Source organism: Rana temporaria, chromosome 11 (genome assembly GCF_905171775.1).
Source record: "Rana temporaria chromosome 11, aRanTem1.1, whole genome shotgun sequence".
Classification (NCBI taxonomy): Eukaryota; Metazoa; Chordata; class Amphibia; order Anura; family Ranidae; genus Rana; species Rana temporaria.
In genome coordinates this window covers 109,279,573-109,302,853 of record NC_053499.1, presented here as the reverse complement: position 1 = coordinate 109,302,853, position 23,281 = coordinate 109,279,573, and the positions used below count along the sequence as shown (strand labels likewise).

At 45.5% G+C, this 23,281-nt stretch overlaps 1 protein-coding gene across 5 annotated transcripts in view; it reads left to right on the top strand.

Moving 5' to 3' along the window:
• Positions 1–8,201: 8,201 nt before the first annotated feature.
• Positions 8,202–23,281, top strand: part of LOC120917489 (EH domain-binding protein 1-like) — a 468,369-nt gene continuing 453,289 nt past the window's right edge. For all 5 annotated transcript variants that reach the window (XM_040328818.1, XM_040328816.1, XM_040328817.1 and 2 more), the window contains exon 1: positions 8,202–8,827. In XM_040328818.1, coding sequence (XP_040184752.1) covers positions 8,724–8,827 — 104 coding nt within the window. In that variant the 5' untranslated portion in view covers positions 8,202–8,723. The remainder of the gene's footprint in view (positions 8,828–23,281) is intronic.

Sequence of the window (23,281 nt, the reverse complement as noted above, 5' to 3'; positions counted from 1 at the left end):
TCCTCCCACTGATAAAAGACACTATTCTGCCACCAACAATGGGGAACCATTTCTCCCACTGACACCAAAAATGGGGTACTATTCCTCCCTATGATACCAAGGACTGGGCACTGTTCCTGCCCCTAATACCAAATGGGGCAATGCTTACTCCCACTGATGCCAGCAAAATTTCCACTCCCGCTGGCCATAGTCCGGCCCTCCTAGAGTCTGAAGGACAATAAACCGGTCCTTTGTTTAGAATGTTTGGAGACCCCTGCTATACAGTGTATAAATATATGTACAACTCCTGGGATGTATATATATCCTCTACACACTGTAAATTTAACTAAACTGACTAGCCTGCCTGCTCTATCTATCTATCTATCTATCTATCTATCTATCTATCTATCTATCTATCTGGTAAAAAAGACACTGGGGTTGATTTATTAAAGGCAAATCCACTTTGCACTACAAGTGCACTGCAAATGCACTTGAAAGTGCACTATGTGTGCATGTGGAAGTGCAGTCGTGGTAGATCTGAGGGGTAGATCTGAAATGAGGGGAAGCTCTGCTGATTTTATCATCCAATCATGTGCAAGCTAAAATGCTGTTTTTTATTTTCCTTGCATGTCCCCCTCAGATCTACAGCGACTGCAATTCCAAGTGCACTTTCAAGTGCATTTGCAGTGCACTTGTAGTGCAAAGTGGATTTGCCTTTCGTAAATAACCTCCACTGTCTCTCTCTCTCTCTCTGACTGACTGATCTTTTCATTAACAACGCCGCAACACACTACACTAGGCCGCCTTGCAGGTTGCCTTTTATAGTGTGGGGCGTGTGCCAAAGCCCTGAGCCATAATTGGCCAAAGCCACCCTGGCTTTGGCCAATTATGGCTCTCTGTTTTTTGCGCGCTGTGATAGGCCAAGCATGCGGGTCATAGTGCATGCTTGGCCAATCATCAGCGCGCAATGCCGCAGTGAATTATGGGCCACTGTGTGTCACTCGAATTTGGCGCGAACGACCCGTTTTGTTCAAATTTCGACGAACGTATGAACAGACACAAAGCTCATCCCTAATTGCAAGAAATACAACACAATGGCCCGGATTCACAGACACTGGCGCATATTTATGCCGCCGTACCGTATCTCCTTTACGCTACACCGACGCAGCGCAGAGAGGCAAGCACTGAATTCACAAAGCACTTCCTCCCAAATCTGCGCTGGGTTTCTCAGGCGTAAGTCGGCGTAAGTGGAAGTGGGCGTGAGCCATGCAAATGAGGCGTGACCCCATGCAAATGATGGGCCGAGCGCCAGACAGATACGTATCGCCAACTGCGCATGCGCCGTCCCGTGGGCGCATCTCAGTGCGCATGCTTACAATCACATCGGAACAATTGCCTAAGATACGTTGGATCACTGCCTACGGCGTGAACGTAACCTACGCCTAGTCATATTCACGTCCTACGTAAACTACGTAATATACGTCGGCTTGTGTTCCCTGGTGCAGCCCTTTGCATGGATGCTGCTGAGTTACACCTCTTTTATGGGGCATAAATTTACGCCGGACGTATGACTTTACGCGCACTGCATCGGACGGAAGTACGTTCATGAATCGGCGTATCTCCCTCATTTGCATATGTGAATAGAAAATCAATGGGAGCGCCAAATACGTCCAGCATAAATATGCGCCCACTCTACGCCGGCGTTGGCAAGTTACGTTGGTCGGATGAAGCCTATTTTCAGGCGTATCTTAGTTTCTGAGTCCAGTGCATAGATACGACGGCGCATATTTGCACTTACGCGGCGTATCTCGAGATACGTCGGCGCAAGTGCTTTGTGAATCTGGGCCCCTATGTACAATTTAGTCCTGCAATAAGAACGTTGCAGAACACTGCCCCTAGCGGTCAGTGCGCTTGTATCACATGGCAGTTCAATTTCAATACAAAAGATGTAGCAGCAAAAGGGAAATAAAAAATAAAACATTCCCTTCGATGAGTCCTCTTTTGATGCTGTGGAGAAGTTGGCAAGGCCCCACTCTAACTGACTGAACCCACCCCCGAAGTTCTTCACATGACTCACCGTCTCCCCAGGTCAGCTGCGGGACGTCCTGAGACGATACTTGGGATCCACGCGATGCGCTCCGGCCGGAGCGTTTCTTCCTCCAGGTAGTGTAGGGGGCACAGAGTCCTCCGAACCCCTGTTGCTCTGGGAACCTTGGTTCAAACAGACTCTCCAGAGTTTCTTCATCATCCGACAAAGAGTCAAAATCAGAGGAGTTTAGCTTCTCCGCAGGCAGCCGCAGGCCTTTGCTGTAGGGTCTCTCGGCCAGTTTGGTAAGGAGCGACGGGCAGGTAGGCCTTCGACCGCGGCTGCGGGAGGCCTGAGCAGGGCCCTCTCCCATAGAGGCACACCACACGGAGACCGCTGTAGAGGTGGTGGTCTCAGATGTGTCTTCGGCCTGTGTGCTGGTCGGATGGTCATCATCCTGGTCCAGTTTGTCCATGGGGCTTACCTCTGGTGAGCGGAATGGTGAGGTAGCCAATCGCAGGGTCAGAGTTGACGATAGGGAGGGTTCCGGCCATGTGGCTTCCTCCTCCGCGGTACTGATCCCCGTGAGGTAGTTCACCCGGTACTCCCGAGGAGCTTTGGCGGGTGGTTTCACTGAAAACAAGTATGCCCGGCATTTCTGGCACCGAGCAAACGGCAGGATCCGTACCGAGAACTCCTCGCAACTAGGTCAGGTAAGGGCCAAAGACTCAGATCCTCCGCTCGACAAAAGAACGAACTGTCCCTCAGTGGACATCCGGATGCCCGTGTCGGTCACTGGTACTCCATCTGAAACAAACATGGTGGGGACCCCCACTGTAGTCATAGGGGGTCTCAACCGCTGAGAAACAGCATCCGGTAGCGAGGAAACAGACATCATGCACGTGGTCTCTCTCTTTCTCTCGCAGGTGGGCGTTGGTCTGCTGAATTGGCGCGAAGACTTTGCTATACGTCTCACGCAGGGGTGGGTGACTCCTCCCACTTGAGAACTTGTCTGGACACGTTGCAGGCGCGTGCTCTGCTGCACGTACGCCCAAGCTTTAGCGGTTTTAGGTTAACTGCCTCGTTGCCAGACAGTTCAGCACACGACACTCTTCACTCTCAATAAATCTTTTACTCACGATTTCCGTTGCTAGAGGTAACAGCCAAATCCCAGACGAGCCCCCACGTGTAGCGCTACCCCCGGAGGAGCCGCTAGTTAGATTTGGGATCAGCATATTTTAGTTACCTCTATACTGGGTCTAGGGGTGATGGTGGTGTTGAGAGCAGTAACAGAATGTCCAGATCATTGGTTGACGTTTTCAATGCTTTTATTCTCTGGTCAAACACGACCAACATGTCAACTTAAGGTATACAGGATAGGTTGGTGAAGGAAGAGCAACTTCACAGAATCAGGCTATGGATAGTAAAGGCAGTCCTGCCCTTTAGCAATTGCAATGTGTAATGGGTAAAGTGCCCCTGGACAGACCCCTTTCACAGGCCTGGCAGCCAGAGTGCCACTTAGAGCTTCTGAGAGGAACAAGTCTCTGCCACAGACTTGGCTCTAATTTAAATTGGGATGTCCAGATGAGACCTCTGCCACAGGCCTAGTGCTTGGAAGTTAGGACAGTAGAGCAAATCCTCCCAGTATGTCTTTGGGGTCACCGACTGACAGTTTGAATGTGACCTGTCAGTGTCCGGTCACCCAGATCCCCGGTGGTTCGTTCAAGCCCTGTTGGATCACCTGCCTCCGGGCTCTCCTCAGACCGATCCCCCACCGAACAGCATCCAGCTTGGGATCTTCTCAAAAGGTTTGGGAACCCAGTAAGTCACTGGGGTCCCCTGGCAGCATCAGGTGCTCTGGGCTAAGAGAGCCCAGAGTCAGGAACTTCTCGTAGCACGCGACCCCGGCCTGGTAGGCCATAGTGGTGGGGCCCGTGATGTGCGCACACTCTAAAGGTGGGTGCCGCACCTGGAACCAGGAACCCGCGAAGAACCCCGAACAACGGCCTCCGCCACAGAAATACCCCTCCCCAGCATGCCCCGCGAGGGAAAACTCCTCTAATTGGCTGCTGAGAAGAAGCGGCTCTGCCTAGACCCCCTCTGGCGCCACCTGCCTCCCAGAGATGAGACTGCATCTCTCGGGCACAGACTGACCCACAGGACAATCCATATTTGGCGACAGCCAAATTTGACAAATCAAAGAATGAGAGCAACATAACTCTCTCATTCCCCCACTAAATTTAAATATAGCACCTGTACGAAAGTACACACGCGCTACACATCATTATCTAAAAACAGACAAAAAAAACATATATAAAACGATTACAATGAAAAGAGTGAAAAGGTTTACTTGAGCGTTATTTCAAAGCCGCACAACAGAAGTCTATGCAAATGTATCATACAACAGAAGTCTATGCAAGCCACAACGAGATCAGCAAAAAGTAGTGCAGGAACCTTTTCTCAAAGTCACTGCAACATGAGTTGCAGCAATTTGCATGGTTCCATTGCCGCCAATGGGGTGCGACTTGACATGTGATTTGAAACTGTCAAATTGCATGACAAATTGCACCGGTGTAAACGGGGGCTAAGGCCTCATGTACACTGCTGCTCCTAAACTAACATTTAGGAGCTTTGGGCATTTTTTTGTCAAAGTCCCTGGACAAAAGCCTATGGGGTTGATTTACTAAAGGAAAAAAGACTGCAGACTTTGCATGGTAAGTAGCACAAGTGTGAAAGGGGCATTAGTAAATGAGCAGAAGCCCTGCTGACTTCCATCGTCCAATCATGTGCTAGCAAAGATGCATTTTTTTTCCTTGCACGTGATTGGGTACCATAGGTGCGCACAACTTATTGCATCAGGGTGTGCACTCCAAATCTCAAACTCATATGTGTGCATGTGTATACAGTGGAATCTCGGATTTCGAGCATAATCTGTTCCAGGAGAATGCTCGTAATCCAAAGTACTCGCATATCAAAGCGAGTTTCCCCATAGAAGTCAATGAAAACGAAAATAATTTGTTCCGCATTGCCTTCAATGGCATGCAATACAGCATGTGACCACAGGTGGGGGGGGTGCTGGAGAGCCTCGAAAACATCCGGAAAGACCCAAGGACAGCTTGGCTGAACTTGGAAAACCTTGAAAAGGCTCTGGAACGTTTTCCAAGCATTTCCAAACGGCTCTGAATGGCTGCCATCGGCTCTTTTTGGCTCCGTTCGGCTCTGGCTCCGGCGCCCCCCACCTCAGGCCAAACGCGGTTCTGCACACGCTTTGGCTACATGGTACAAGCGCATGCTTTGGCTTGAATCCTGCTCGTTTTACGAGACAACACTCGCAAACTGAACCAGGATTTTTTAAAATACAGCGCTCGTATTGCTAAAACGCTTGTTAACCCCATTACTCGCAATCTGAGGTTCCACTGTATATATACGGACAGTGTCAGTAGAGCAGTGGACAGTCTCAGTAGGGCAGAGATTGGTGTCAGTAGGGCAGTGGACAGTGTCAGTGGTTTTTAGTTTTTTTTTTTTTATTAAATTTTTTTTGCAATTATAGGAGCCCCATTAGGGGGCTTTGGTGAAATATCAGGGGTCCAAACGGGGGGAATCTTTGCCATTCAGTGTGATTAGGGTGTGCCCACACCCTGTGCGTACACCTATGTTGGGTCCTCTTTACAAAGCTTTACCTAATTTTCTAAGCTCTTGACAGTCTATCTGCCTTTAGTAACTCAACCCATATGTGTACATGGACATGTAGTGGTTGATTTACTAAAGGCGCATGTGTACTTTGAAAAGTGCAGTTGCACTCTGCGGGCCGGATTCAGGTAGCCGGGCGCATTGTTACGGTGGCGTAGCGTATCGTATTTACGCTACGGCGCCGTAAATCAGAGAGGCAAGTGCTGTATTCACAAAGCACTTGCCTCCTAAGTTACGGCGGCGTAGCGTAAATGGGGCCGGCGTAAGCGCGCCTAATTCAAATGAGGATGAGGGGGTCGTGTTTTATGTAAATGGGTGGTGACCCGACGTGATTGACGTTTTTTACGACCGGCGCATGCGCCGTCCGTGTACATATCCTAGTGTGAATTGCTCCAAAGTACGCCGCAAGGACGTATTGGTTTCGACGTGAACGTAAATTACCTCCAGCCCTATTCGCGAATGACTTACGCAAACGACGTAAAAAATTCAAAATTCGGCGCGGGAACGATGTCCATACTTAACATTGCGTACGCCTCATAGAAGCTGGAGCAACGTTACGCCGGAAAAGCCTTACGCAAACGACGTAAAAAAAATCCGCCGGGCGCATGTACGTTTGTAAATCGGTGTATCTAGGTCATTTGCATATTCTACGCCGAAAACGATGGAAGCGCCACCTAGCGGCCAGCGTAAATATGCACCCTAAGATACGACGGCGTAAGAGACTTACGCCAGTCGGATCTTGCTGTCTGAATACAGAAAGAAGATACGCCGGCGCAGCTTTGAATTTACGTGGCGTATCTATAGATACGCCGGCGTAAATTCTTACTGAATCCGGCCCTGCAAGTGTAATTGCTCCAGAGCTTAGTAAATGAGCAGAAGCTCTGCTGACTTCCATCATCCAATCATGTGGGGGTAAAAATGCTGTTTTTTTCTTTATTTTTCTTGCACATGATTAGTTATTCTGAAGCTTTGCCTTATTTACTAAGCTCTGGAGCAACTGCACTTTGCAAAGTGCACATTCTATTTGCCTTTATTAAATCAACCCCATAGGCCAGCGATGGTGAACCTTGGCACCCCAGGTGTTTTGGAACTATATTTCCCATGATGCTCAACAACACTGCACAGTGCATGAGCATCATGAGCATCATGGGAAATGTAGTTCCAAAACACCTGGGGGGAGATTCAGAAAAAGATACGACGGCGTATCTCCTGATACGCCGTCGTATCTCTGAGAACTGACGGTCGGATCTATGCGACTGATTCATAAGAATCAGTTACGCATAGATCTCCCTTAGATCCGACAGGTGTAAGTGACTTACACCGTCGGATCTTAGGCTGCAATCTTCCGCCGGCCGCTAGGTGGCGCTTCGGTTTTTTACGCGACGAATATGCAAATTCCGATTTCCGCCGATTCAGAAACGAACGCCCGCCCGTCGTTTTTTTTTTACGTTGTTTGCGTTCGGCTTTTTCCGGCGTATACTTACCCCTGCTATATGCGGCGTATCCAATGTAAAGTATGGCCGTCGTTCCCGCGTCGAGTTTTGAATTTTTACGTCGTTTGCGTAAGTCGGTCGCGAATATGGATGGACCTAATTTATGTTCACGTCGAAACCAATGACGTTCTAGCGACGTCACTTGGAGCATGCGCAATGGGAAAATCGTGGCCGGCGCAGGCGCAGTACGCTCAGCGCGGGGACGCGCCTGATTTAAATAATACACTTCCCCTAGCCGTGGAATTTGAATTCCACCGGGGGAGTTACGATCCGCCGGCGCAAATTTCGAGCTAAGTGCTTTCTGAATTCTGCACTTGCCTCAAAAAATTGCGCTGGCGGATCGTAAATAAGATAGATTACGCGGATCTAAAGATCCGCTGATCTATCTGAATCTAGCCCCTGGAGTGCCAAGGTTCACCATCACTGCCATAGACTTTTACGAGTGTTTAGGAGCAGCAGAGTTTAGAGACAGTCAATGCTCCATTCCAGAATGCAGAAGAATCGCGTTCATGAGGTGAGCTTTTGGGCATTCAAAATGGCAAATGCTCCTAAAAGTGCATAAACACTAGGTGCATGTAGCACTTTGGAGTTTATTCATTTCAATGACCAGAATAAATGAAAATTCTGGCCAATTAGATAAAAAAAAACTCCTAAACACCAAATGCTGTTAAACTCGCCTAAACTGGTTTGAAAAAATGCAGCTTGGGTGATTTTCTCCTGTCAGAAGCAGCATTTATAAAAAAAAACAGTATGCATGAAACCTAATACTACTTTCAGTATTCAGAAACAAGACATAAGAAAGTCACGTGCTTCCTGCATGGTTGTGTTGGGAAAGGCAAACTTTTATTTGTAAACTTCAGGAAAATGTTTTGTATTGGGTAGAAGGAATGTAAGCGGCTGAGGTAGGACAGAATATGCGACCTGCTTTACAGACAGTCATTGTATATATTTATATATATAGTACACACAGACACCCCCTCTCCCCTCCTCCTCCTCCTCCTCCTCCTTGTAAGAAGTTTTACTTCTGCTTAGCTGAGGGGACAAGCTGTCCTGTCTCTACTGAGGGGAAGAGACAGACAGACAAGACATAGAGAGGAGCAGAGACAGTCACACAACCCAGAGAGTGAGACTTTGGACTGGAGAGTGCTGAGGAGACAGGCAGGGTGTGAGGATCGCAGAGACTGAGAGACTTCCCATTACTGAACTGAAACGAAAGAAACTGTCAGTGACAACCCACAAGATTTCCTGTGGGGACCCCAGGACCAGGACTGAGGAAGGACCCAGAAAAGTCCTGCAGAATACACAACGTTACAGTGTGAGATCTTTATTTAGAGAAGAAGCAGCAGCAGGCGAATGACTTGAAAACAAATGCAGTGTATGGCTTTGACATGAACAGCCACTGAGAAGTCATACAGGAAGGGAGAGGCAAGAAGAGAGAACTCGCCTGAGTCATCAGCCAGGAGACAGTCTGACTTCACACATCACCATGCTGGACTGTTACTGAGAGAGAGAGAGAGAGAGAGAGAGAGAGCACCATGACTTCAGTGTGGAAGAGACTGCAGCGCACCGGGAAAAGGGCGTCCCGCTTCCAGTTTGTGGCCTCTTACCAAGAACTCATCTTAGAGTGCACCCAGAAATGGTGAGGAGACATATCTGTGTGAGAAGTGTATGTGGAGCTGTGCAACAACTGTCTGTAGCCATGCCTTTCTTAACCTTTACAACATGGAGAAATCCTTGAAATAACTTTCTGGGCTCAGAGGTCCCCTGATAATAACTATGATATATACAACTCACTGTACTTTAGTGAGGTGGCGACTTAGAGTAACACTCCTGACATTTGTGGCCGTTGAAAGACACCCGCCCTTCTTTAAAGCAGACCTCTACTTAAAGTGATTGTAAAGGCTTGTTTTTCAATTTTTTTAAATAACATACATCATACTTACGGTACCTCCACTGTGCAGTTCGTTTTGCACAGAGTGGCCACGAACATCCTCTTCTAGGGTCCCTCGGCGGCTCTCGAGGTTCTTCCCCACATTAGATGACCACCTAGGAAAAGCGCTCTCCCAGGGGGTTACCTTGCGGGCGCTCTCCCGGGGGGTTACCTTGCAGGCGCTCTCCCGAGTCCAGCATTTGCGTCCATAGACATGAATGCCAGACTCGGCACCAGCGCGCCACATCATTGGATTTGATTGACAGCAACGGGAGCCAATGGCTGTGTTGCTATCAATCTATCCAATCAAGAGTCGTAACCTATGGAGAGAGGGACAGCGCATCCCTGCCGACGGAAATACAAGGCTCAGGTAAATAAAACAAGGGAGGGGGGTCGGTCACTGCCAGGTTTTTTTTTTCACTTTAATGCGTAAGATGCCTTAAGGTGAAAAAACACAAGGGTTTACAACTCCTTTAAGAGTGAAAGTCACCCTCATCCTCCTCCTCCTCCCCTGCTACAGTAAAAAGAAAAATAATTAGTATTTTTTTTTCTGGGAGTGGATACCTTCTTCTGATAGGTACCTGCTTCTATTTTCACAGCTCTTGCCTAGGTGAGAATTATGTAAGGTTAGCATGCCCCCTGGTTACCCCAAATCTCCTGAGACGTGTCACAGTCCCAGAAGGCTCTGGACCAGTCTAAAAGCAACAAGCAGTCATCTGCATGCACAGTGGGAAGCCAGCTATGACATCCTGTTGTCTCACAGCTGGCACATTCAAGATGGCCACACTGGGGACCGAAGCCTGGCAAAGGATCGGTTTCAGTGACAACATCACTGGATCCCTGGGCTTCAAAATGTCTGTTTGTTAAAAGTCAGCAGGTTCAATATTTGTGGCTGCTGACTTTACATTTTTTACAACAGAGCCGAAGTTCCTCTTTAGGGCCGGTTCGCACTGCTGCGTGGTGCGAGATTGCATGTGATTCGCACCGCACTGCAAATCACATGCAATGTCCAGGCGATGCAAATTCAGCTATACAGATAGTATGGCTGAATTTGCATCGTATTCGGACCAAACTCGCACAGGACCCTTTTTTGGTCTTCAGCAGAATCGGATCGCATGGGTGTTCACACCGATTCCAGTCTGAATTTGCAGATCGCACTGCGAAATGCAAACTGATTTGTGGGTGTCATTAACTTTAATTGACACTCCCAGCAGTTTGCATAGGACAGTGTGAACTGCCGTGGCAGACATGCAATGCGGGAACCCGCAGTGGATTCACAGGGTTTCTCGCATCGCTGCAGTGTGAACCAAGCCTCAAGGTGACCATACAATATGCAATCTGATTGTACAATCTCCTTTAGATCTACAGCTGTGTAGTACAAGGGCTCACTTGATTTGATGCAAATAGATTGTTAATGTCCTTGTATTATGTAGTTTTGGTAAATCTAAAGGAGATTATACAATCAGATTGTATAGTTTATGGCCAGCTTTTTTACCAAAACAACATCATTTAGTACAAATCTAAACATTTCATTCAAGTAGTATCCAATCAAGCAGGCCCCTGCACTACATAGTTGATGGTACATTTAAAGGAGATTTTACGATCAGATTGTAGAATGTATGATCATTCTTGGGCTCCCCACCCACCTTACACTCTAACTGCACAATGTCTGTACAAACAACTGTAGGTCTGCCAAAATTAAATAATATGGGGACCTACCTAATCCGTCCAATCAATCTGTAGCCAGCCAAGGAGACCATTGCACAATTTACTTGTCAGCAGATCTAAAGGTAATTGTACAATCAGATTTTAGTGCGTATGGTGAGCCTAAAGATGGCCATTCACTATACAAACTAATTCGATTTACCAAAACTATGTATATATATGAAGACAAACCTAAACAACCAAGTTAATTAACGTACAATCAGGCAGGCTCTTGCACTACATAGTTGAGGGTAGATCTAAAGGAGGTTGTATATGAACTTAAAGTGGAACTAAACTTACATTTTGAAAACTGCGAGCAGGCAGATTTTTATTGCAGAAAAGACTTGCTATGTCTCCTGCAATAGAAAAAACTTACCTGCAACTTTTTACCAAACTTTTTACTAAACTGCTCATGAGCGCATTTCCCGCCACATTTTGGCTGTGCTGGAATGACAAACTCTGGTGGGCATGCGCAGGACAACGTCACCCCGCCCCACTGGCCAATCAAGAGGCTGAAATGCCTGCAACTGTGGAGAAGATGACAGCTGCTAGTGAGGCATGTAACCTCTGCATCGCTAGAGGGTGGAGGGAAGTATCTTTGGGGATTTATGAGAGATACAAAGGTGCCTTTAAGTGCAAAATGTAAACAATTTATTCAGTAAAAGAAGGTTATGTATTCACTCACATTAGATAAGATTAAACAGGCACTTGGTAAGTCCTTGTCTGGGGAGAAGCAGATCAGCACTCCTGCTGTTGATATAGCCACCTCTGCTTGACTGGGTCCAGGAAGCCGGTTAGTCTGTGGAAGGGAGCCAAAACCAGGGCTGGCGCGCTCGTGACGTGCAATGACATCACCGGAACCTACGCACTTAGGCCCCTTTCACACTGGGACGGGAGGTGTGGTGGCGGTATAGCGCCGCTATTTTTAGCAGCGTTATACTGTTGAAATTGCTGCGATATTCGGCCAGAAGCGGTGCGGTTTTAACCCCCGCTAGTGGCCGAAAAGTTAATACCGCCCGCAATGCGCCTCTGCAGAGGCGCATTGCCGGCGGTATAGCCACAGTTTCCCATTGCTTTCAATGGGAAGGAGCGGTGGAGGAGCGGTAAACACACTGCTCCAAAGATGTGGCTAGCAGGACTTTTGGAGCGATCCTGCTAGCGCACCACTCCACTGAGAAAGCCATCGGGCTTTCACACTGGAGAAACAGCATCCACTGTTTAGGGTCAGTTCTCAGGCCCTATATTTAGCGCAGACAGGCGTGCTCCTTTGTCAAGCTAATAGGATGGGACTAGGACTACCCTTATATAGGTCACTTCTTTGGGGGTTTACTTCCACTTTAAAGCTCACCACACACATTATAATCTAACTGTACAATTAAATTGTGATCTACCAAAACGTTGTAATATGAGGACCTACCTAAACTTTCCAATTATTCTCTGTACAATCAGGCAGACCTTTGCACTACATACTTGTTAGTGGATCTAATGAGCAGATTGTAAAGTGTGTGGAGAGCTTAACAGGTTGCTAAACATCTGTTGTCAGTGTTTACTAATCTCAGAGGCAGAAGTTACTCCAGGTACCCCTAGAAAACATCTGGAAGAACCATAGGGTTCAATGGAACCCTGGTTGAGAAAGGCTGACAGTCAACAGTCACTGCTATATGACGTATTATTATTTTTATTGTACAGGATTTATATAGCACCAACAGTTTGCGCAGCACTTTCAAACATTAGGGCAGACAGTACACTTACAATGCAATCCAATACAGGAGGAATCAGAGGGCCCTGCTTGTTAGAGCTTACAATCTGGAAATATGTTTTCTTTCCTTTGTAACACAAAGTTTGTGCTCTGCAAAGATGTCTCTGCTTTATATCCTGCACTCAGGAACAGTTTTGTTATCTGGGTATTTTTCAATTTTTTTTGTGTCCCGTAATATAAGGTGTATTGTAACAGTGACATGGGATAGAGAACGCTGCAGATTTCATTGTATAATGTGGTGCTGGGGGGGGGGGGGGGGGGGGGTCCCTGAAAAAGACCTGAGCTGTGACACCCTTTCATATGAAAGGAATTTTACATGGATGACGTATTTTATGATTGTTCACAGAGTCCATAAGATTTTCTTCTGTGCAATATTTAAAACTGAACTATATTGTCCCCTTTTATTAAGAGACACTTACAGGAGTGACCCATAAAGGCCTGAGGTCACAAGCATGTCATCAAGTGCTGTGACATGTTCCAAGCATGTGTGACTTTATTTAGAATGTCCATTAATCAGTCACCATTCATGCACGCTCAAAGGCCTGTCTACTTTAGAAGACAGATTTTAAAGATTTTGCATGGTAACTTGCTTACAGAGTGTGTGACTACAATAGCTACTATTCCATTTTAACTAACAAAATATGACCACAGTCTCAAGGTGCATGCCTCTTCTGAGACATATCTATTTTATTTACATTTGACAGTTTTATAACTGGGTGAAAGGGCACCAAAAAATTAATAAAGGGTTTGCCCCTTTACATTTTTACACCTTTGACCAATGGCTTATGGAGGCAGAAAATAAGTCAAAACGGGCTCAAAAGTTTCCAGAACAGATGCAACAAGGCATAAAAGGCAAAAAGGTCAAGGAGAAAGGTTCCACTTCCGATTTTGATGGGGCCACTTCAAGTTTTGATGAGGCCACTTCTGGTTTCAGGAAATGGCCAGGCAATTTCCTGGCTTTTAAGGCTGAAATTAAATAATTTTTCATAATTTCTTGGTAAAAGAAAAAAAAAACATTTTGGAAGTTTTTGGGGGGGGGCAGTTTTATGGAGCTCCAGGAGGATAGCTATCACTAAATTTCCTGAGCTGCAGCACTGGAATCTTCTGGTCTCAGCTCTTTCTGCTGCAGAGTCACATGCAGATGCTATACCCGCCCCTCCCCTCCTCCGCAATCACAGAGCACTTTGTATTATGGGAACTCAATCACAAGAAAACAAATGGCTTCTTTCCACTCGGAGCCCCTGAGTGTAGTGATAGCTATCCTAGACTTGAATATACCTTCCATCTTTTTGAGATGGGAATGAGGGGCGCCTATTGGCAAAATGATGTAGGCAGGGACATTCCCTTGAAATCATTGACAGTTGAGAGCATGTCCAAGAACACCAGAAAAATATCAGATGTAAGTAATAGAGATAGAAACAGAAGGTGGTATGCACCTCGTTGGACTTAACTCATAGTATGCCAGCACATTTTACAAAGTGGATGAATTCATGGAGTTCAGCTTTAAAGTGGTTGTAAACCCTGGTGGACTACTCCTACCTATAGTTAAGCCTAGAATAAGGCTTACCTATAGGTAGTGGAAATATCGCCTAAACGTGTGCCAAAATTCTTTGCTGCGCATGACGTCACACGGTTCCGGCGAATCACAGCGCCAGAGTCCGTGTCCCGGCAGGAAGAGAAGACAGAAGATGGACGCTGCCTACTCTGGGGACATCGCTGGATTCTTTTGCAGGCAAGTGGCACATAATAGGCTAGTATGCGATGCATACTAGCCCATTATGCTTTTCATTTGCAGGCTGCAGCAGCAAGCTAAAGAGGAAGTAAATGCCATCAGGGTTACTTCCTCTTTAAAGCAGAACTAAGCCCTCCCATGCTTTACAGCCAAGGAAGCTCCTATCTTAGCCCCTGTTTAATCTGCAGTTGCCATGGTTCTGCACATGTGATCAGTTATGACACCAAACATTTAATGGCTTGGTAGTTTGTTGCTGAAAGTGTTACATTGTTTTGCATGGAAATTTGGCGTTTTATATTGTAGGCCTGTAATTCTCAGGAATAACTCACTTAAATGTGTCCAAACAAGAGTCTAGTAGACATCCCATGTATGATAAAGTTTGAAACACAAAATCATAAATTATGATATAATAAATAACTATAAATAATTATCAAAAATAATAATATAATAATAATAATAAAATGTATTCAATAATGTAATCAACTCAAAAACATTGAAATGTGCTCAGTTGCAGAATTGTTGCTGTTGTCACTTTCAGTGTCTGATGACGAATTTCCCCACAAATCACTATCGCTCAATTCTGCAAGTGTTCTAATTTACTTTCGCTGTTTTCTAGCTGCTCTAAAACCACTTTTGACCTAAAGGAACACTTTTTGGGTGCTATGAACATTTTCCAGTTTCCAGGCAGAAAGAACAGTATATATAATATAAAACTGCTGACAGGGCACTGGACAAAGCACTAGGGACAAAAGGGAGGTGAAATAATTTGACACAGTAATGTAATCTGTAAGATTACAGTGTACTGTATGTGTTCTGTTTTTGCACTTTTTGAATTTCCCACCGGGCTCCGTCCCCATGCGTTGCGCTGCTCACAGGGAACGGAGCCCAGCATACAGAGCATCAGGCGAAAGACACAGCCGCCGCACACACATGGGGGAAAGTGCAGAATCCTGGGGACAAGGACAAGGTAAGTAGTTTCCCTGGATACTGTGATGCAGTCTCGAGTGAGGCTCGGGGTTACCGCTCTTGGTATGGAAAATTCACCCCGAGCCACACTCGGGAATACCGCTAAGATGGTTAACGACAAACTCCAGAAAAGCAGCTAAATCCACAGAGAAAATACAAATATGGGAGCAGGTTTACCTGCCAAAGGATTTGTATTTTTGTCCATCCAGCCTGAGATTTACACTACTTTGCCACCCAGTAGAGCCCTGTCTGGCAGGGCAGAAGACCTGATCTTTTTTTGCCCTCATCCAGTGATTGGACAATGAAATACAGAAGGCAACCCTCTTTCATCTTTCCTTTAATCTATCCTTCTATCAGCTGCTTCTCATACTGCAGCAGACCTGATTAGTTTCATGTGCAATTTCTCCCTCCCACAATCTAAAGATTTACTGTACAGGGATTTTAGAGGGCTGACACCAGGTAAAATTCAGTGGTTACATAGTTACACAGTAGGTGAGGTTGAAAAAAGACACAAGTCCATTAACTCCAACCTATGTGTGTGATTATATGTGCAACATAATGAGCTAGTATGCTATGCTATTATGCCTTTCTCTTGCAGGATTTGTTTTTTCCCCTTTTTTGGGGGTGGGTTTACCTCTTTAATTTGTTCGGATTTTTTTGCAAGGTTTCCACATCCTGCAGAGAAGTTATCGCCCTGCTTAGCTTAGTATCGTCCACAAATACAGAGATTGAAGTGGTTACATTGCTGGCATTGAGAAATCTACATTTAAAGCTGAACTCCAGTCTTTGATTTAAATCTATTCCTTAATAGCCATATGAATCCACTTTCTGTGCATCCAATGCCTTTACAAATCCTGTGATTACGTTGTAAAAGTAGTGTTGACATTGTGACTGTTTTCTACTAAGTCTAAGAGCCGGTTCACACAGGCGTAACTCATCAGGCAACTTAGCCGCCTGGCAAGTCACGCTCCATTCTGTACAATGGAACTGTTCTAATAGGAGCGACTCAAGTCGCTCCGACTTAGAAAAAGGTTCCTGTACTACTTTGGGACGACTTCCGGTCGACTTGCATTGACTTCAATACAGAAGTAATTTTGCCTCTGAAGTCGGGGCAGATCGCCTTGCCGAGTCGCTTGGCAAGTCATGCTGCCCCAGTGTGAACCGGTCTAAGTCTACTAAGTGTGCAGTGAACAGAGCTGTGGGAGGGGCCCAGCAGGCTGTAGGCACCCACTACATGGTTGCCTACAGTAAACTACCAGAGGGGGCGGAGACAAGACCAGTCACCCTGCACAAGTTGAGAGAGCAGCAGTGACCGGTCTATTACAGGAAGTCCCTGCTCAGAGGCAAAGTTTCACACTGGATTACTGCACAGATCTGGAAGAAATGCACGAAGCACGACAAGATTCAAGTAAGACTGCACATGACTCTTGTATTTAGACAATATTTAATGACCCCAGAATTCAGCGTTAATGATCAATACAAAGCTGCAATAATAAATGTCTTTATTATCTGCCTGGAGTTCATCTTTAATTGCTGCATACTTCCCAATTTCTGAAAAAGTAAAGAGAGACATGTATAGCAGGGTCAGTCTTTTCAGGATCCTGCTTTCCACTTACTGAACATGGTATGTCCTGCGACAGATCAGCAAGGCAGCATTTTACTGTACACAGCCTATAGAATTCTCTTGTGTGAACCGAGTTGTAAATCATGGCCTGCTACAGTGCTCAGTTGGAGAGAACAAAAGTGTATTACTTCAGTTATATTCCCCGATACCGTTTTTACTACAACACAGGAAATGTGATTGTAAAGAAAAAACATGTTTTCATCAATATTCACCAACCTGCCGCAATGATTTCCTCTCCCTTAACATGTGCAGTGCAAGTAAATCTGACAGCTCAGAGAACACACTGCCTGCCCTGTTCTCTGGTTAGTCTGCAGCATCATAGTTATAGACCACGGTGTATTGAAGTGTACCTTATATTTAGAAGTGCTTTCAGTAGACATCGGTGAGTGCATTGTTTGGGGGTGGGTTGGACAATAGAGAGGCAGGACAGACCTGCCAGATTATTAAAACTGTAGAGGTGAAGAAAAAAAAGGATTTAGTTTGTAACAATTTCTATACTAAAAAAAAGTGTGAAACTGAAAACTGATTCTATGTAATAACATGTAAGCCAGGCTAGTGCTATACCAGCTATTCTGTAAAATGTGACAAATGACCCATGATCACTAACATCAAGGGTTTTGGGAAACGGAACACTAAAAGCTTATTAGTTTATACAGACAGTCACAGGTACTAGTAGTAGTACGGTAGCTCTGTCAGGGTAAGACTGAGAACTTTAGAATAGGAACTTAAGGCCTGGGAGGCGAACACGAACCAACTGGCACTTTCATTGTAGAGATAGTTTTCTGTTAAACATTGTACTAATGTACCACACAAACTGTGCAGTTCTGCAGGGATTGGTGGCCATAGGTGGAATGGAAGGTGGGTGTTGTTTTAAAGAACATGGGGCCAGATTCACAGTGGAGCTACGACGGCGTATCTGCTGATACGCCGTCGTATCTCTGTTTCTATCTATGCGACTGATTCATAGAATCAGTTACGCATAGATATCCCTAAGATCCGACAGGTGTAATTGTTTTACACTGTCGGATCTTAGGATGCAGTACCGCGGCCGCCGCTGGTGGGAGTTTGCGTCGTAAACCAGCGTCGGGTATGCAAATTAGGAGTTACGGCGGATCCACTACGGTTTTTCGCGTTCGCTACGTCGCCACTAGTATAGTTTCCCGTCGCAAAGTTAGTCGTCGTTTTTGGTGCCCTAACTTTAGTCAGCAAGCGTATTGCTGTCTAAAGTATGGCCGTCGTTCCCGCGTCGAAATTCAAATTCAGATGAAAAATTGCGGCGGTGTAACGTATCTACGATACGTTACGCCGCCGCTCTTCTATGTGAATCTGGCCCATGGTTTATGGTAATGCACCTTTTCATATTTATTCAAGGGTTCTTCAAAAAATTTCCATACTTTTTTTTATACGTTTCGCAGCCATCTTCACCACAGCGTGACAACACTTATAGTAAACTACACTCTCAGACATGACCAATTACTACTCCTCCTGCCCTCACCATTTCCAGCAAAAATATGAAAGGGCAAAAACTTTTTGAAGACCTTCATGAATATATGCTAAAATTGTAGACATTTTTATACATCGCCTATAGAGATTTTTTAGGGTCAAAGTTTGTCGCCATTCCACGAGTGGGCGCAATTTTGAAGCATGACATGTTAGGTATCAATTTTGTTGGCGCAAATTTATCTTTCACAATATAGAAAAAAATGGGCTAACTTTACTGTGGCTTTACTGTCTGTTTCCTACTGGTCATGTGCGGGTCACGCTGCGCTTTCTGAATGGTCCCGCCGTCTTCTGGGACCTCTGAGTATCCTAGAAGGCAGTGGGGGGAAGGAGGAGGGACTGGAAATGATGTAGATCCATGTACAGTGATCTTACCGGGAAGTGGGAGTATGTTCCTGTCAAAACCAGGTACCTGCTCCCCCCTAAATGTAGCGGTAGAGAGGGGGGGGGGGGTGAACAAACAGAGCTCCGTTTTAACTACTGTATTTGCTACTCAGATTTTAAAAAAAACATTCTTTGATGGAGTTCTTTATTAAAGTGGAGGTCCGCCTAAAAAAAAAAATATTAAAAGTCAGCAGCTACAAATACAGCAGCTGCTGACTTTTAATAAATGGACACTTTCCTGTCCAGGGTGCCTGCGATGTCGGCAGCTGAAGTCGAGCAATCCTTCCCGCCGCCATCCTCGGTGAGGGAATCAGAAAGTAAAGCGCTGCGGTTTCACTCCCTGATTCCCTAATGCGCATGCGCAAGTCGGGCTGCGCATCCACACTGGTCCCTACTGTCTTCTGGGACCAGTGGGAAGACAGCGGGGGGACGGGAAGGGCCACGACTCCCGCGGGAGTCTATCCTTGAAGTGGTTGCAAATACCTGTATTATACAGGTATCTGCACCCCCCTCCCCCCTGAAAGGTGCCAAATGTGACACTGATAGAACACAGCGCGCTGTCAATGCACGTTCATGGCGGTGAGGGGTGTATTTTTACATGATGGAGCCGGATTATTAAATGATGGGCCGTGCTGCTAAAATGGGGGCTGATTTTTTAATTATTCCCTTCAGTTCACTGTTCGTCCTCGGCATCAATGGGGGGGAACGTCTCGACAGAACACTGGCCTTAGTAGTGAATACTGCTGTGTAAGAAGCAAAATTTGTTGAAATAACAAATGCTGTGGTCATTTAGAAGAAGAATTGATTACCAATCAAGACAGAAAACTAACATTGTTAGCTGTTGACTTGAAGGAACACAAGTAGTGAGTGACCTTTGCCTATCCAACTGAGGCGTTCTTTTGATAAGGTCTCAGCATGTAATCACTGATAGAGTAGTAGACAGACTTTCATTTGTTAGGTGTCTCTGATTATGAAGTTTACTCTCTTTTTGCTTAATTGCTTGCTAGATGGGTTCTTTTTCTGCCATGCTACAAATACTTCAAATACTTCTTTCAGGTGTATCTGTCTTGTTTGCATTTGTCTTTACCACTGACCCCTGTGCTGAAAAGTTCCTAAGGCTATTGTATTTTCTCTGGTTTTATTTGCTACAGTATCAAGTTACACTTGGTTACATTATAGATGGCCTTTGTATGAGAAGCAGTGCCGTCTTCTAATCAACATGCTGATACCTTTTTGTATTAGCAGCTTGGAATATTCAATGGTGGATCTATTGTTAATAAAATTATTGTAACATTAGTGGAAGAAAAATCATGTTTTAGATTACATATTTATTTTTTATTTTTATAATTTTTGGGTTTAAAACAAATGTTTTATATTTGTTTTGTTTAGTAAGCATTTTAAAAGGGTTGTAAAGGTAAGTTTTTTTTATCCACTTCAGCCCCGGGAAGGATTTACCCACTTCATGACCAGGCCATTTTTTTGCGATACAGCACTGCATCACTTTGACTGACTATGGCGCGGTCGTGCGACGCTGAACCCAAACAAAATTGATGTCCTTTTTTTTCCCCACAAATAGAGCTTTCTTTTAGTGGTATTTGATCACCTCTGCGGTTTTTATTTTTGTGCTATAAACAAAAAGAGAGAGCCAATTTTGAAAAAAAAAAAGCAATATTTTTTTACTATCTGCTAGAGTACGTATCCAAAAAAATATATAAAAAAAATGTATTAATCAGTTTAGGCCGATATATATTCTTCAACATATTTATGATAAAAAAAAAAAAAAATCGCAATAGGCGTATATTGATTGGTTTGCACAAAAGTTTTTGGGTCTACAAACTATGTAATGGATTTAGGGACTTTTATTTATTTTTATTGTTTTTACCGTGACTGTGACATTGCAGCAGACAAATCTGACCCCAAATTACACTTTTTGGGGACCATTATTACATTGATCAGTGCTATAAAAATGCACTGATCAATGTATAAATGACACTGGCAGGGAAGGGGTTAACACTAGGGGGCGATCAAAGGGTTAAGTGTGATCCCTCAGCGAGTTCTATCTGTAGGAGCGATGGGCTGCCAGGGACATGACAGACCTCATTGTTCCTGATCACTGGGAACAGAGGATCTCTAATGCCTCGTACACACGATTGCGATTTCCGACAAAAAAAACACAGGTTTTTTTCAGCAGGAAAACGGCTGAAACTTGTCCTGCATACACACGGTCACACTAATCTTGGACGACATTCGAAATGTCAAGAATGCGGTGACATACAACATGTACGACGAGCCGAGATCAATGAAGTTCAATAGGCAGTTCGGCTCTTCTGCTTGATTCTGAGCATGCACGTTTTTATTTTTTTTTGCGTCGTAATTACATACAGACGATTGCGATTCCCGATAGGAATTTTTCCTGTCACGAAAATTGAGATCCTGCTCTCAATCTTTTCTTGGCCGGAATTCTCACAGAAAAAGTGCAATGGAGCATACACATCGCACTTTTCTCTTCGGGAATTGCGATCGTGTGTACGAGGCATAACATGTCATCTGGCAAAACGGGGATCCGCCTTGTTTACACTGGCAAATCTCCATTCTGTCTCTGTACACTGCGATTGCAGGTCGCTTGCAGACATTGAGTCATGCATGCACCCGCGGCGTGCAGAGGGTGCGCACGCCCGGGCATTTGGTTTGCGCAGGATAGCCAACCTGCCGCCGTATAATAACGGCGGCTGGTTGGCAAGTGGTTTAATAACAAACACGTCATACTTACCTGCTCTGTGCAAGGGTTTTGCACAGAGTGACCCCAATCCTCCTCTTCTGGGGTCCCTCAGCGGCGCTCCTGGCTCCCCCTGGGGGCACTCGTGTGGGCACGCTCCCGAGTCCTGCTGCTGCTGCGTCTATTGACACAGACAGCAAGACTGGAGGCAGCTGGAACCAATGGCTTCTGCTGCTATAAATTTATACAATGAGGACTTGAGACAGTGGCTGGAGCTGCTGCGTTCATCCCCATCACTGGAATGATTGGGTTCAGGTAAGTAAAAGGGGGGTTCTGGGGGGCTGCTGCACTACAGAAGGTTTTTAAGCATTAAAGTGAAAGACCTCAAGGGTTTAAAACCCCTTTAATGCATGACAAGTGATCCCAAAGCACTATGGTTTACATAAAGAGACAGCACACCAGTAACTACCTGCCTAGACGCTTGCTTTGTCTTATGCCACGTACACACGATCGGAATTTCCGACAAGAAAAGTTAGATGTGAGCTTTTGGTCGAAAATTCCGACTGCGTGTAGGCCCCATCAGACTTTTTCTGTTGGAATTTCCGACAGCAAAAATTTGAGAGCTGGTTCTCAAATTTTCTGATGGGAAAAGTTCTTGTCGGAAATTACGATCGTCTGTATGCAATTCCGACGCGCAAAAAAACACGCATGCTCGGAATCAATTTGACGCATGCTCTGAATCATTGAACTTAATTTTTCTTGGCTCGTTGTAGTGTTGGAAAACCAGCATCCGATTAACCATTGGCTGCATACGCTGTCAGAACACAATAGCACAGTGTGGAGATCGCCACATTAACATTGGATGTGTTAGAACGGCGACCTCTCTTTTTTCTCATTCAGCCTGCTGGGCTGGCCATAGGTGGAGCGATTCTCTTTTCTGCAACCATGGGTTTCGGGAAAGAAAATTGCTTGAGTAAATGTTGATGAAAAAATCCCTCCCATGAAGCCATTGTGTTTTCCTTTTGGGGGAAGCCGACACCAACAGGAGCACAGTACACAGTGATTATTGCTAGCAGCTATAATAGCCTCTGCCAATAATAAAATGTAAAATCCGGCAGACTGGTTGTACCCCAACTTGGAACATTCAGCCTGCCCATACATGGTTCGAATCTCGGCCCGTTTCTGCTGAACTGGCTGAGATTGGAACTGTCTATGGCTGGCTTTAGTCCAGGAAAGAGTAAGGTTCCTTAACCATTTGCCGACAGCGCCATGTACATTTTGTCGGCAGAATGGCACTGCTGCGCAAAGTAACTTATATTTCATTACTTTGAATTTTACGCCGCTGGCGGGGCGCGTGCACCCCTGCCTCGAACTCCGTTACTGTGCCTGCGGGACCCACGGACTTGATGTCCGCCGGTGTCCCGGGATCGTGTCACGGAGTGGCAGAGCGGGAGAGTCCAGTGTAAACAAAGCATATCCCCTTTCTGCCTAGTGACAGGACACTGATCGCCTGCTCCCTCTCATCAGGAGCAGTGATCAGTGTTGTGTCACAGTAAGCCCCGCCCCCACACAGTTAGAATGACACCCTATTACACATTTAACCCCTTCCTAGCCCCCCCTAATGGTTAACCCCTTCCCTGCCAGTCACATTTATACAGTAATCAGTGCATTTTTATAGCATTGATCGCTGTATAAATGTAAATGGTCCCAAAATGTCGCAGTCACGATAAAAAATGCTGTCCACCGCCATTACTAGTAAAAAAAAAAATATTAATAAA